This window comes from Giraffa tippelskirchi, chromosome 2, assembly GCF_054371585.1.
Source record: "Giraffa tippelskirchi isolate mGirTip1 chromosome 2, T2T-mGirTip1v1.2.pri, whole genome shotgun sequence".
Taxonomy (NCBI): Eukaryota; Metazoa; Chordata; class Mammalia; order Artiodactyla; family Giraffidae; genus Giraffa; species Giraffa tippelskirchi.
Window position 1 is genome coordinate 49,399,247 of NC_137276.1, and position 16,434 is coordinate 49,415,680.

General features: G+C 39.5%; 1 protein-coding gene across 5 annotated transcripts in view; it reads left to right on the forward strand.

Annotated features, from left to right (window-relative positions):
- Positions 1-16,434, forward strand: part of PARG (poly(ADP-ribose) glycohydrolase) — a 123,400-nt gene that overhangs the window by 101,782 nt on the left and 5,184 nt on the right. For all 5 annotated transcript variants that reach the window (XR_014074267.1, XM_081561240.1, XM_081561256.1 and 2 more), the window contains one exon: positions 6,194-6,299. Coding sequence is in view for 4 of the 5 variants with exons in the window: in XM_081561240.1 (XP_081417366.1) it covers positions 6,194-6,299 (106 nt within the window). In the remaining variant the exon portion in view is untranslated. The remainder of the gene's footprint in view (positions 1-6,193; positions 6,300-16,434) is intronic.

Below are 16,434 nucleotides of genomic sequence, written 5' to 3' on the forward strand. Positions count from 1 at the left end.
ATGTTTAATGGCCATAAAATTAGTTGGATTGATATATGAGGACTTAGCTGATATACTAAGACTTAGCTGTTAGTTTTTTAACTCAACAAATAGGTGGTCCCAGGGTTCTCTTTGTTATATGCAGTGTAGTAAACATCTTTGTGGAGCTTCCCTGCTGGCTCAGATGCCTGCAGTGCTGGAGGCCTGCATTCCAATCCTTGGGTTGGGAAGATCCCTTGGAGAAGAGAATGGCTACCCACTGGAGTATTGTTGCCTGGAGAATCCCATGGACAGAGGAGCCTGGTGAACTACAGTCCATGGAGTCGCGAAGAATCAGACATGACTGAGCAACTAACACTTTCACTTTAAACATCTTTGTACAGTTGTTATTTAATCAAATAAAAGAGATTTACAAAGAAGAAATTTATAAAATTGTTACTGAATCTAAGGATAATTTTAAGACTTAATATTACTTTATTCTTTTCTAAAAGATTCTTCAGTTCAGTTCAGTCACTCAGTTGTGTCTGGCTCTTCGACCCCATGGACTGCAGCATGCCAGGCCTCCCTGTCCTTCACTAACTCCTGGAGTTTACTTAAACTCATGTCCATTACGTTGGTGATGCCATCCAACCATCTCATCCTCTGTCGTCCCCTTCTCCTCCTGCTTTCAATCTTTCCCAGCATCAGGGTCTTTCCAATGAGTCAGTTCTTTGCATCAGGTGGCAAAACTATTGGAGTTCCAGCTTCAACATCAGTCCTTCCAATGAATACTCAGGACTGATTTCCTTTAGGATGGACTGGTTGCATCTCCTTGCTGTCCAAGGGACTCTCAAGAGTCTTCTCCAATGCCACAGTTCAAAAGCATCAATTCTGCGGCACTCAGCTTTCTTTATACTCCAACTCTCACATCCATTCATGACCACTGGAAAACCCATAGCCTTGACTAGATGGACCTTTGTTGGCAAAGGAATGTCCCTGCTTTTTAATATGCTGTCTAGGTTTGTCATAGCTTTTCTTCCAAGGAGCAAGCGTCTTTTAATTTCATGGCTGCAGTCACCATCTGCAGTGATTTTGGAGCCCAGAAAAATAAAGTCTGTCACTGTTTCCACTGTTTCCCCATCTATTTGCCATGAAGTGATGGGACCAGGTGCCATGATCTTAGTTTTCTGATTGTTGAGTTTTAAACCAACATTTTCACTCTCCTCTTTCACTTTCATCAAGAGGCTCTTTAGTTCTTCGCTTTCTGCCATAAGGATGGTGTCATCTGCGTATCAGAGGTTATTGATATTTCTCCCGGCAATCATGATTCCAGCTCATGCTTCATCCATTCCAGCATTTCTCATGATGTACTCTGCATATAAATTAAATAAGCAGGGTGACAATATACAGCCTTGCCGTACTCCTTTCTTGATTTGGAAGCAGTCTGTTGTTCTATGTCCAGTTCTAACTGTTGCTTCTTGACCTGTATACAGATTTCTCAGGAGGCAGGTCAGGTGGTCTGGTATTCCCATCTCCTTAAGAACTTTTCACAGTTTATTGTGATCCACACGGTCAAAGGCTTTGGCATAGTCAATAAAGCAGAAGTAGATTGTTTTCTGGAACTCTCGCTTTTTTGATGATCCAATGGAAGTTGGCAATTTGATCTCTGGTTCATCTGCCTTTTCTAAATCCATCTTGAACATCTGGAAGTTCACGGTTCACGTATTGCTAAAGCCTGGCTTGGAGAATTTTGAGCATTACTTTGCAAGTGTGTGAAATGAGTGCAATTGTGTGGTAGTTTGAGCATTCTTTGGCATTGCCTTTCTTTGGGATTGGAATGAAAACTGACCTTTTCCAGTCCTGTGGCCACTGCTGACCTTTCCAAATTTGCTGGCATATTGAGTGCAGCACTTTCACAGCATCATCTTTCAGGATTTGAAATAGCTCAACTGAAATTCCATCACCTCCACTAGCTTTGTTCCTAGTGATGCTTCCTAAGGCCCATTTGAGTTCACATTCCAGGATATCTGGCTCTAGGTGAGTGATCCCACCATCGTGATTATCTGGGTTGTGAAGATCTATTTTTAGTTCTTCTGTGTATTGTTGCCACCTCGTCTTAATATCTTCTGCCTCTCTTAGGTTCATACCATTTCTGTCCTTTAAAAGATTCTAAATGCACTTAAAAAAAAAAACCATGCTGCAGTCCATGAGGTTGCAGAGTTGGACACCACTGAGCGACTGAAAACAACTGGGTCTTAGTTGTGGCATGTGAACTCTCAGTTGCAGAATGTGGGGTCAAGTTCCCTAAGGATCACACCTAAGCCTTCTGCATTGGGAGCATGGAGTCTTAGTCACTGGGCCACCAGGGACATCCCTTTAGGCACTTTTTATATTTGTTTTTAAGAAATCACAGTATTCTAAAACATAAAATCATTATCAATATGAACCATGTATTAGTTTGTTACACAAATATGTTATATTGATTTAATATAAACAACTCCTTAGGACAATAATTAAATTATTAATCTAGAAAACAGTATAATGTATTTACATTATAATGAAAGACATAATTTAATTATTTTCTCTTAGGCCAGCTAAAATTGACTTTGCAGCCTGAGTTCTTCTTCAGTTTGTGTGTGCTCGTGCATGTTTGTTGGAGGGATGTTTGCACAGACTACTCACCTGAATACCATCTGTTTCCTGGGCCCTGTTCTGGGCCTGTAGGTTTTGAAAATTGTTTTGTTTCCTTTTTCAATTTCTTGGCTTCCTTCCCATGTCTCTTTTTACCAGTTCCCAGCTGAGCTCTAGTTTTTAATTCTAGATACCAGTATTTTCCTCCTGCCACTTGCTTCTCAAGGCTACCCTCGGCAACCTTTAGGACTCCAAAATTCCCTCTCTTCTTACCTTCCCATCAAAATTCATTCACTCAGTCGTGTCCAACTCTTTGTGACCCCATGGACTATATAGTCCATGGAATTCTCCAGACCAAAATACTGGAGTGGGTAGCATTTCCCTTCTCCAGGGGATCATCCCAAACCAGGGATCGAACCCAGGTCTCCCTCATTGCAGGCGGATTCTTTATGAACTGAACCACAAGGGAAGCCCAAGAATACTGGAGTGGGTAACCTATCCCTTCTCCAGTGGATCTTCCAGACCCAGGAATTGAACCGGGGTCTCCTGCATTTCAGGCAGATTCTTTACCAACTGAGCTATCAGGGAAGCCCCATTCTGAGCCAGGAGTATTTATTGGTATCTTCTACTTACTGAGGTTTGAATGCTTCTTCTTTTACCCACTTTTAAGTAGTTTATTAGTAAAAAATAAATAGCTCTGTCATGGTAAATGTCAAGTCAGGCTGTAATGAGAGTTTAATAAGCAAGGTTTCTTTTACTGCTCTGATTAATCTTCTCAAGTGCTCTGGCTCATGTGGGGAAAAATTTGCTGCCAGTGTGGAATTCTTGAGAACTCCTAGCACATTTCCCTATGAAGAAAGAACTTGACAATTCTTTTGCCGTCTCTATCATTATCTGATCTTTGTTTCTTACCAAAGAAGCTCAGTTATTATCCTGATTAGTGGCCCCGTCCTCGTCTCTGACATGTGAGGGATCTCTCTCCTTACTGGGGAATGGAGAGAAGCAAGGGTTGTCCCTCTGAAGGGGACTCGGAGCTTGCTGATTCTCTCTGATTTCTGACCTTGGAAGTGGTTGGTTTAAACACAATAAAAGAATTTTGTAACAACAGCCAAGATATGGAAGCAACCCAAGTGCCATGCCAATCAACAGACAAATGGATAGTGTATACAATGAAACATTATTCAGCCATTAAAAAGAATGAAATTCTACCTTTTACAGCAATGTGGATGGGCCTAGAGAGTATTTATGCTTGGTGAAATAAAAGAAAGACAAATACTATATGATATCACTTATATGTGGGCTTCCCTGGTGGCTCAGATGGTAAAGAATCCACCTGCAATGCAGGAGACCTGGGTTTGATCCCTGGGTTGGAAAGACCCCTGGAGGAGGGCGTGGCAATCCACTCCAGTATTCTTACCTGGAGAATCTTGTTGGCTATAGTTCATGGGGTTGCAAAGAGTCGGATATGACTGAGCGACTAAGCACAGCACAGCATCACTTATATGTGGAATCTTAAAAATAATGCAAATGATATACATGCAAAAACAGAAACAGACTCACAGATATAAAACAAACTAGTGGTTACAGAAGGGAGTGGGAAGGGATGGGGGGCACATTAGGGTTATGGGATTAAGAGATACAAACTATATAAAATGGATAAGCAACAAGAATATATTGGACAACACAGGGAGTTATAGCCATTATCTTGTAATAACTTTTAATGGAGTATAATCTGTAAAAATACTGAATCACTTTGCTGTATATCTGAAACTAACATAATAAATCAATTAGACCTCTATAAAAAGGAACTTTGTATTTAATCATTATTCTTTTACCTATTTTATAAGTATTTTACATCATTTAATCTCTATCTGATTACCTTTTTAAAGTTTTACTTTATCTGATCAAAACAGCAAATGCAGGATAACTTCAGTTTTATCGTTTGTTTCTGTAGTGGTCATTTTTCAAGATAGATTTTTTTTTAGTAAAATTGGTTAGATTTTGCTTCTGATAATCTAAATATTTCAAATTCTCTGTTGTTTTGCTTGAGTTTTACTAAGCTATTTTTGCTTATTAAAGAAATTTTAGCCCAGATATGTAGAGATAGTAGTATTGGAAGAGACTAAAATCATTCTAATGGCATAAAGCAGAAAACATTAACTAGGAGGCTAAGAAATCTTCCTCTTCATCTAGGCATGTTTGGAGAATTTGACAGGAAAGCAAGTGGCCAAGTTATGTCTGTTCTGACATAAAGTCTGTTCCCTTTGTTGGCGTAAAGGCAGAGACTCTGTATCTTTCAAGAAGAACCTGCTCAAAAAAATTGAGCTCTTTGATAGTTTTGACCTGAAAGAGATTTTCAAAAGCTCTATGCGTCTGATTATACAGGTAATTTGTGAGTTCTAGTGTAAGCTCTGTACCACAGCATTGAATAATGGTCTGGTACCAACTTATAATTAATATCTGCCAGGATTTACAGCCTAGGAGGAGGTGGAAGAAATAGCCTTGTTAATCCATCCAGACAGTGTGTAAAATAAATTTTTATACCTTTGTAGCAACTTCAGAGAGCAATTTACAGTATTACGTGTGGGTTTCATAGAAGCATCTTTATCCTTGGTTTTTCTCTGGGAACATCTGTCACACATTGTTCTTTTTATTTTATTTACTATTATACATAAGCTATATTTTAGGCTTTGCTTGGTACTTGAGAAAGCCCAGGGGATATTTGCTTTGCTCTTATATTAAACTTCTTAACATAGTCTGATAGTTTCAGGAAACTAAGAACCCTTAGGAGGCAGAAAGACCAACTAGCCTGACAGCAAAGAAATGGAAATCAGAAACTCTAGGACCTTAAACTGTGATCTTCTCATATATAAAATGAGCTGTTCATTTAATTAATACACAGCCAGCATCCTCAGGATATACTGAACTTTTTGCAGGTAACTGGCAAATTTTAAAATAAAATAATCTAGCTTAAAATACAGCTGTGAAACTAGAGTCTTGGAGCTGGAAGGAATTTTAAAGGTTATCTTATAGCTAGGCATAGGAGTCCCTTTTATATATAGGGATTCATTTTATATATAGTCGCTTAAGTGTTTCAGTGGCAAGAAGCACATTTAAAAGCTAACCACAGTTATTAATCTAGTCCCAATAATTCAGAGAGAGTGCTGAGGAAGCCTAATAGTAATAACTCTTTACTGTAATGAAAAATAGTAATCAAAAGTTTTCAAATAAAACACTGTCTTAAATGCCTTTCTGTCCATTAGTCCCTCATAGTTCATAACTGGAATCCCATTAATTCTTGAAATATCTCTGATATTTTCATTTATATTTGTTTGAATTGGGGAAGGGGGACAACTGAGACCTGTACTGGCTTAAGGGCTTCGATGTGCCCAGCATCAAAGCAAATCAGTAATTAGAACTGGTCATTTCTTACTCTCTTCCTTGTGTAATCCCAGGATTTTCTCTTTTTTCCCTCTCCTTTGGCCCCTTGGAAAAAAAAGGAGAGAGAGATAACCTAAGCTTGATAATGGATACTGGTCCTAGTACATCAGTCAGAAACACTGCTAGTGTCTAGTCACTTACATTGCTTTGACGTTTCTTTCAGGCTTACTGTGGATTTCTTCGTCCTGGAGTTTCTTCAGAGAACCTGTCTGCAGTGGCCACAGGAAACTGGGGCTGTGGTGCCTTTGGGGGCGATGCTAGACTAAAAGGTGAGTGAGTCAGTTGTTATAAGAAGGATAATAGTTTTTTGACTAAGGAATAGAGTTAGTCCTTCTAACCAGATTTCTGTTGGTCTATCATAATAAGGGACCACAAAAATCTAAAAGAAAAGAAAAAGAATATTTGATACAGTCCTTTTTTTTACTGCGTATGCAGGAATCTGTATTTTTATTTTTAAATCTGTATTTTTATTCCCTGAAGAGGTCACTTATCTCTTTGATCTATCAGACACAGCATTTAGTTGAATAAAGAGGCCAAAATGACTGTGAAGTTTCAAACCAAACCACCCATGCAAGCACATTCTTTTACAGTAGTGAGTTTTATGGACAGAGCTGTTTTATTGAGTGACTCGTTCATTCACCAGACTTATGGCAGGTCTGCCACTCTCTAGGCATTGTGGTAGGTTCTGAGAATACAAAGGTGAATAAGATGTGGTCCCTGCTTTGGAATTCATGGTCTAGCATATGAGAGAGGCATGGAGAAATGCAACATACAGAAATGAGTGCTTTAATAGAGGTGCATGATGTGTGGGAGTACAGCTTGGGAGAGCTGCATGAGGAGGCATTTGGTACTCAAGAAGGATAAACATTTCTTGCACTTAGGTTTGTACCTATCAACAGAGCTATTGGTTATTTATCATATTATGACATTTTTTTTCCTCTCAAGAGTGTCAGTTATAGAAAATAGTATTATATTATTACTTAGGATGGCTACTATTCTGTGTCAACCCAACTGGTCTGACACAAGCTGAGGGTGCTACAGTACAGTCCTGACATGCCTTGGAGTTAGTGCAGACCCTACAGGGTAAGGGCATACATTCTCCACTAGACCACCCCTACTTCAGACTCAAGCTGCAAGTCTGGGGTCAAGGTGTCCTGTGCAGGGCCACCTGCACCTCTAATCAACCAGCTACTGGTTGGGAGGTTCCCACAAGCCCTCTGAGGTTTGATAATTTATTAGGATAACTCACAGAACCCAGGAAGGTGCTGTTACAATTTTATTACAAAGGATATACATAGGGTGAGATGGGGAGGGAATACAGAGCTTCCATGCCCCGTCCCTGTGGTGTCAAAGCATATCACTTTCCCAGCACATGAATGTGTTTGTTACGAAGCTCGACCAACCTTTGGTGTCCAGAGTGTTTATGGGGGCTTCATTACATAGGCACCATTGGTTATCACTGGCCATGTTCCAGTTCTCCCTCTCCCTAGAGTTCAGTGACTGAAAGTATAATCCTGAAGCAGTCTAGAGGCCCACTGGCAGTCACTTTCATTAGCATAACAAATACCCTATCACTCAGTTCAGTTAAGTTCAGTTGCTCAGTTGTGTCCAACTCTTTGCCACCCCATGGACTGCAGCACGCCAGGCCTCCCTGTCCATCACCAACTCCCGGAGTTTACTCAAACCCATGTCCCTTGAGTCATGATGCTATCCAACCATCTCATCCTCTGTCGTCCCCTTCTCTTCTCACCTTCAGTCTTTCCCAGCATTGTGTCTTTTCTAGTGCATCAGTTCTTCGCATCAGGTGGCCAAAGTATTGGAGTTTCAGCTTCAACATCAGTCCTTCCAGTGAACATTCAGGTCTGATTTCCTTTAGGATGGACTGGTTGGATCTCCTTGCAGTCCAAGGGACTCTCAAGAGTCTTCTTCAACACTACAGTTCAAAATCATGAATTCTTCGGCGCTCAACTTTCTTTATAGTCCAATTCTCACATCCATACATGACTACTGGAAAAACCATAGCTTTGACTCAGGAAATGGCAAAGGTTTTGAAGCTCCTGCCAGGAACCCAGGACAAAAATCTGACAGATTGTTTGTTTATACTACAGTTGTCAAAGTAACAAGAAAACAAAGCAAACATCTAAAACAGCCAACTGGCCTTGATAGCTAAACTAGATACAGATGAAATCCTTCTCAAATCCTTCTCATTGGGAATTCCTCTGTAACAGTTTGTGTAATTGTTTGACGTTAGTGGAATCACACTATGTATGCTATGCTCTGACCTCCTTTTTTAGAAAACCCTATAGTCTCATGATGGCTTGCAACACCAAAAACTGTCCACAATTTTTAATAGCTACATGCTATTCTGTTGTATGTACCTATATGCTAGTGTTTATTTCACCAACTCTCCATTCATAGTTTTTTTAATTTTATGTAAGCAATACTATAATATATAATTATATATGTTACACATGATTATTTTCTTAGGGTTAATTCCTAGAAATGAAATTAATGACTCAAAGGATAGGGATACAACATATGTTAATATTTACCACAAACTGTTCTTCTGAAAGGCAGTATCAATTTACAGTGTCTTCTTTGCAAAGGTGATCACACTACTGTAGGGTTTTGTCAATCTTCTTAGTTTCTCTGAGGTTCAATAGTTTTCATATATTTTATTGGTCATTTTTGTTTTGCAAATTGCTTGTTCATGTCATCTGCCCATTTAGCTTTTAGTCAGTAGATTTGGTTTTCATTGGCTTGTAATAACTTTTTGTATACTAAGAAATATTATCTGTCATCCAACTTAGCAACTGAATAACATATGTTACAGGTATTTTTCTCTGTTTCTTCATTTATTTCAGCCTGTTGAGTTGTGATCAGCCTGTTGTCATATGGGGTTAATTTTTATGTGTTTACATTTTTGTGGCATGCTAAAAAAAAATTTCTTCTATTCCTTATTCTAAAGGCTTTCACAGATATTTTCTTCATATTCAAAAATAAAAACCATGTTATTAGTTTCAGTGTTTTGAATGTCTATAGAAGAAAGAATTTCTGGTTTTTATTTTATGAAATTCTTTATCATCCTGAATTTGTTTGAGGAAACCTGTTTTTCACTCTGGACTTATTGATCTTATGACAGACACTTTTTTCTGTTTTTCTCTTAAGTAAAATAAATGAGTAGATTCACATCATCAATCCAGAAGCCAGGTCTGCCACGAGCCTTGGTCATTTGTGATGGACAATTTGGGAAGCTTTATAAATGGGTTCATTTTGTTTCTTTTCTTTATGGTATAAAAAAGCCTTTCTCTCAGACTGCAGCTTTGCTTGCTCTAGTGACTATTGAGGGTAGTATTCCAAGATTTTCATTGTATAATTTATTTTCACAATTATCAACAATTTCTGTTGTGAGCATGTATTTTTTTTTCCAGTTTTATTCAAAAATAATTGACATACAGAACTATACAAGTTTAAGATGTCCTATATAATGATTTGACTTACATCATGAAATGAATATCAAGTAGATTTAGTGAATATCTATCATCTTATATAGATACAACATTAAAGAAGTAGAAAAAATTTTTTTCCTTGTGATGAGAATTCTCAGGATTTATACTCCCTTGCAACTTTCATTTATAATGTACAGTAGTGTTAATTATCTTTATCATGTTGTACATTACATTCCTAGTACTTATTTATCTTGTAACTGGAAGTCTGTACCTTTTGGCTACCTTCATTTAATTCTCTCTCCCCCCACCTCCTACCTTTGGTAGCCAGAAATCTGATCATATTTTCCTATGCATTTATTTGTTTTTAAAGTATGATTGACCTACAACACTGTTAGTTCTTGGTACACAACAGTGATTCTGTGTTTCTGTATATTTCAGAATGAGCTCCATGGTAAGGCTGGTTGTCTTCTGTCACCATGCAAAGACCTTACATAATCACTGACTGTATTCCCACTACATTCATACCCATGACTCCCTCCCACCTCACTTCTGGCAACCACCTGTTGTTCTCTGTATTTGTTACTGTTTGATTATGTTTGTTCATATGTTTTGTTTTTAGATTCAACCCATTAGTGAAATCATACAGTATTTGTCTTTGTCTTGTTTATTTCACTTAGGATAATATACTCTAGGTCCATTCATGTTGTTGCATAGGGCAAGATTTCATTGTTTTTTTATGGCCAAGTCGTAGTTCATTGTATATATATACCACATCTTTATCCATTCATCTATTGATGGGCACTTAGGTTGCTTCCATATCTTGCTATTGTAAATAATGCTGCATGAATGTAGGGGTACATATATCTTTCAAGTTGCATTCAAGTTGTCTGGAGAGAGTGGAATGGTTATTATCGGACTTCAGAGATGCCACTGAGTTAATGGAGTTGGAAAATGGCTCTGGGAACTTTTTTTTTTTAACTCTCTGGGAGTTGCTGATAATCAGCCAGGTTTAAGAAATACTACATTCTCTCCTTTAGTGTTGCATAGTTACCCTTCAATCTGTGGCCTGATTTTTAAGATAAGGAAACCAAGGTTTTATGCAGAGGCTAATAAAACTGCCCAAAGAAACACAACCAGAACCAGCATTCATATCTGGCCTATTTTCCTCAAAAACCAGTATATTGTGGTTGTGGTTGTTCTTAGACAACATGTTGAAAGCATTCTGTGTTGTACTCAGTGCTTTCCTTGGATGTCTTAGCTCCCTTTCCTGCTGCTGCTGCTGCTAAGTCGCTTCAGTCGTGTCCAACTCTGTGCGACCCCATAGACGGCAGCCCACCAGGCTCCCCCGTCCCTGGGATTCTCCAGACAAGAACACTGGAGTGGGTTGCCATTTCCTTCTCCAATGCATGAAAGTGAAAAGTGAAAGTGAAGTTGCTCAGTCGTGTCCGATTCATCGCGACCCCATGGACTGCAGCCTACCAGGCTCCTCCATCCATGGGATTTTCTAGGCAAGAAGACTGGAGTGGGGTGCCATTGCCTTTTCCAAACAGCCTACTAGGTATGAGGTATTTTTGTCTTTGTGACATAACTGAGGCAATGAGGTAAATAGCCTCAGGTCACAAGGATAGCAAGTGGCAGGACTAGAGTTCAAACCAGGATTGATGCCCAAGAGTTCAGTGTCTGTGCTTTTACAGTTTAATCTTTATTGGCCACAAACTCTGTATCTAGATTTAGATTTAGAAATTGCCATTCTGGAGATGGTGGCTGAATTCTTGATGTGAGTACATTTAAGGCACCAAAGATTGAGGCTTTCATAATATCCACTGGAGGATTGGGGGTGGTTGGTAGGGTCACATGGTACCAAGATTAAAAACAGTAGGCAGGGCTTCCCTGGTGGTCCAGTGGTTAAGAATCCACCTTGCAATGTAGGGGACACAAGTTCAATCCCTGGTCCAGTAAGATCCCACGTGCCACAGGGCAACTAAGCCTATGCACCATAACTACCGAGCCTGTGCTCTAGACCCTGCGAGCCACAGCTGCTGAAGTCCAGGCACTCTAGAGCCCGTGCTCTGCAACAAGAAAAGCCACCTCAATGAGAAACCTGCGGGCCACGACTATAACCCCTGCTTGCCACAACCAGAGAAAGCCCGCATGCAGCAACAAAGACCCAGCACAGCCGAAAATAAACAATAATACTTTATTAGATACATATATATATAAAATAAAAACAGTAGCCAGAGTGCAAGATCAATTAGAAAATAAGAGTTAGCCTAGAAGAGTGGGCAAAATGCTCCAGGGCTGGTAAACGTGTTTGAGCTTTCATAGTAATCAAGACATGAGCTCACAAAACAACTTGGGTTTCATTAGAAGGACATGAGTAACACTTTCAAATCTATACTATTTTAGCTTCCTGCTAGTATGTATTTAAATAATGTAAATATACAAGTTGAGGAAATTCTTCTAACAGACATATGGTAAGTTGGCTTGGAGCATAGCAGGATGGCGTGGCCTGGCAGCTTTACAACATAGTGGGTGAGGGAGAGTCTTGCGTCAGGCCACCCAGTTCAGATTTCAGCTTCACCACTTTCTGGCTTTGTGACCTTAGACAGGTTATTTAATCTTCTGATGCCCTTATTTCCTGATTTTCAAAATGGAGATAATGCTAATACTTATTCAGTTTTTGTAAGGATTGAGTTAATCTTTGTGAATATTGAGCTTATCCTTGAAAAGCTGCTAGAACATTCAGCATGCTACAGTATAGAGCTCAGTGTTAGCAGTTGTTACTAATGTTATATGTTGATAGCCTCAGACCATAACTGTGTGTAGGTATCCATAATTTTACTCATTTTTTTGTTTGGTTCATTTGCTATAAGATGACGCTATGACTTGTTTTTTGATATTAGTGTAGTGTGTGTGAGTCACTCAGTCGTGTCCGACTCTTTGCGACCCCATGGAATGCAACCCGCCAGGGTCCTCTGTCCATGGAACTCTCCAGGCAAGAAAACTGGAGTGAGTTGCCATTCCCTTCTCCAGGGCATCTTCCTGACCCAAGGATCAAACCTCGGTCTCCTGCATTGCAGGTGGATTCTTTACTGTCTGAACTACCAGGGAAGCCTTTTTTGATTATTCATACTTACTTGAAAATTTTATTGCTTAAAATTGATGCCAAAAAGAAAATTAAAACCCAACTCCCTGCAGGTTAATTTAAGTGATTATTTTGGCACCTAGTTGTGCTTGAATTTGGAATTTGATGCTTTTGTATCATTCTTGGAATCAGTCCACACATCCTATTAGATCTGTGATTTATTCTTATCTAACTTGTGATGCAGGAGAGTTCACTTAAATCGTGAGACGTAATTGTCTAGATGTGCAGATACCTTGGGGATATAGTGAGGTCTGAAGACAGTTTTGTTTAAAATGATCTTTTGTTGGTGATTACTGATGGATTTAAGGTCAAGATTGTTATATTTCTGAAAATTGCCTCTGTGTATTTATAGTCTAGTATCCAATGCAAGAAGAAAAACTGTAATAGAGGTTGTGGAATTCCATACTCTGAAAGAGTCTTTAGGTATGATCTGATTTGACTTCCTCTTTGCAGAGATGGGGAAAATGCAGGCAAGAGAGTTAAGTGACTTGGCCCAAGTCCTAGAGCTTAGATAGCTAGCAGAAAGGCGAGGCCTGAGCTCAGGTCTTCAGTCCCCAGTCCCAGCTTGTCTGCCACATGCTTTTGTTATCATGTGACTCAAACAAAAACAGATGGGAAATAAAGAATGTAATGTGAATTGGTTCTCTTATTAGGAGTCAGCCTCTTTTTGGTAGATCTGCCAAACTTAACTCTGTGAGCCTATCCATAGGGACAGAATGGCCTGTGAAGTATTTTAAAAATAAACTCTATAGGGAGATACATTTTAAATGTTCTTATTAATATTTTATTTTCATAAATGACAAATGACCAGTGATCTAGTATATCTGTATGTGATCTAGTATTTCTGTAAGAAGAGGTGACAAGAATACACAGAAGAACTGTACAAAAAAGATCTTCACAAACCCGATAATCACAATGGTGTGATCACTCACCTAGAGCCAGACATCCTGGAATGTGAAGTCAAGTGGGCCTTAAAAAGCATCACTACAAACAAAGCTAGTAGAGGTGATGGAATTCCAGTTGAGCTATTTCAAATCCTAAAAGATGATGCTGTGAAAGTGCTGCACTCAATATGCCAGCAAATTTGGAGAACTCAGCAGTGGCCACAGGACTGGAAAAGGTCAGTTTTCATTCCAATCCCAAAGAAAGGTAATGCCAAAGAATGCTCAAACTACCACACAGTTGCACTCATCTCACACGCTAGTAAAGTAATGCTTAGAATTGTCCAAGCCAGGCTTCAGCAATATGTGAACCGTGAACTTCTAGATGTTCAAGCTGGTTTTAGAAAAGGCAGAGGAACCAGCAGTCAAATTGCCAACATCCGCTGGATCATCGAAAAAGCAAGAGAGTTCCAGAAAAACATCTATTTCTGCTTTATTGACTATGCCAAAGCCGTTGACTGTGTGGATCACAATAAACTGTGGAAAATTCTTAAAGAGAAGGGAATACCAGACCACCTGACCTGCCTCTTAAGAAACCTGTATGCAGTTCAGGAAGCAACAGTTAGACCTGGACATGGAACAACAGACTGGTTCCAAATAGGAAAAGGAGTACATCAAGGCTGTATATTGTCACCCCGCTTATTTAACTTATATGCAGAGTACATCATGAGAAATGCTGGGCTGGAGGAAGCACAAGCTGGAATCAAGATTGCCGGGAGAAATATCAATAACCTTAGATATGCAGATGACACCACTCTTACGGCAGAAAGCGAAGAAGAACTAAAGAGACTCTTGATGAAAGTGAAAGAGGAGAGTGGAAAAGTTGGCTTAAAGCTCAACATTCAGAAAACTAAGATCATGGCATCTGGTCCCATCACTTCATGGGAAATAGATGCAGAAACAGTGGCTGACTTTATTTTTCTGGGCTCCAAAATCACTGCAGATGGTGATTGCAGCCATGTAATTAAAAGACGCTTACTCCTTGGCAGGAAAGTTATGACCAACCTAGACAGCATATTAAAAAACAGAGACATTGCTTTATCCACAAAGGTCCATCTAGTCAAGGCTATGGTTTTTCCAGTGGTCATGAATGGATGTGAGAGTTGGAGTATAAAGAAAGCTGAGTGCCGCAGAATTGATGCTTTTGAACTGTGGTGTTGGAGAAGACTCTTGAGAGTCCCTTGGACTGCAAGGAGATCCAACCAGTCCATCCTAAAGGAGATCAGTCCTGGGTGTTCATTGGAAGGACTGATGTTGAAGCTGAAGCTCCAATACTTTGGCCACCTCATGCGAAGAGTTGACTCATTGGAAAAGACTCTGATGCTGGGAAGGATTGGGGGCAGGAGGAGAAGGGGATGACAGAGGATGAGATGGTTGGATGGCATCACTGACTCAATGGACATGGGTGGACCCCGGCAGTTGGTGATGGACAGGGAGGCCTGGCGTGCTGTGGTTCATGGGGTTGCAAAGAGTTGGACAGGACTGAGAGACTGAACTGAACTGAACTGAAGGGGAAAACAAGACTAGAAGGACTTTTCTTTGGGTCTGTCTCTCCTCTTAATAGGAAATATAGATAAATTTCATTCAAACCAAAAGATAGGAAATACCTCTTGTTAGAAGAAGATTACAACACATTGGTTTTGTGGTTTAGGTTAATTAGGGACCTTTTAAAATTGAATGTACTGAAGCTTTAATGTTTGCATAAGTTGGTTGAGCAGTTTTAGTTAAAATGTATCTGTATTTTGGGATGAATTCCTCCAAGATTAATAAGGCCTAGTCGTGGTGCCTCACACGTTGTGGATACTCAATGAATATTAGTTTGGAAATTAGGAAATACTTTTGTATTCAGAATCTTGTATGTATTATAACATCTTTGATTCTTTCTCAAATCTGGGGATACTCAGCCATATCAAATATACTAGTTCAGTTGTTAAAAGTTGTTAGTTTGGTTTGATCTCCTTGCTGTCCAAGGGACTCTCAAGAGTCTTCTCAACACCACAGTTCAAAACCATCAATTCTTTGGCATTGAGCTTTCTTTATGATCCAACTCTCACATCCATACATGACTACTGGAGAAACCAAAGCTATGACTAGATGGACCTTTGTCAGTAAAGTAATGTCTCTGCTTTTTAATATGCTGTCTAGCTTTGTCATAGCTTTTCTTCCAAGGAGGAAGTGTCTTTTAATTTCATGGCTGCAGTGATTTTAGAGCCCAAGAAAATAGTCTTTCACTGTTTCCATTGTTTTCCCATCCATCTGCCATGAAGTGATGGGACTGGATGCCATGGTCTTTGTTTTTTGAATGTTTTAAGCCAGCTTTTTCACTCTCCTCTTTCACTTGCATCAAGAGGCTCTTTAATTCTTCTTCGCTTTCTGCCATAAGGGTGCTGTCATCTGCATATCTGAGGTTATTGATATTTCTCCCAGCAATCTTGATTCCAGCTCGTGCTTCTTCCAGTCTGGCATTTCTCATGATGTACTCTGCATATAAGTTAAATAAGCAGGGTGACAATATACAGCCTTCATATACTCCTTTCCCGATTTGGCACTAGTCTGTTGTTCCATGTCTGGTTCTAATTGTTGCTTCTTTACCTGCATACAGATTTCTCAGGAGGTAGGTAAGGTGGTCTGATAGTCCCATCTCTTTAAAAATTTTCCACAATTTGTTGTGATCCACACAAAGGCTTTAGCATAGTCAATGAAGAAGAAGTAGATGCTTTTCTGGAACTCTCTTGCTTTTTCTATGATCCAGCAGATGTTGGCAACTTGATCTCTGGTTCCTCTGCCTTTTCTAAATCCAGCTTGAACATCTGGAAGTTCTTGGTTCACATACTGTTGAAGGCTAGCTTGGAGAATTTTGAGTATTACC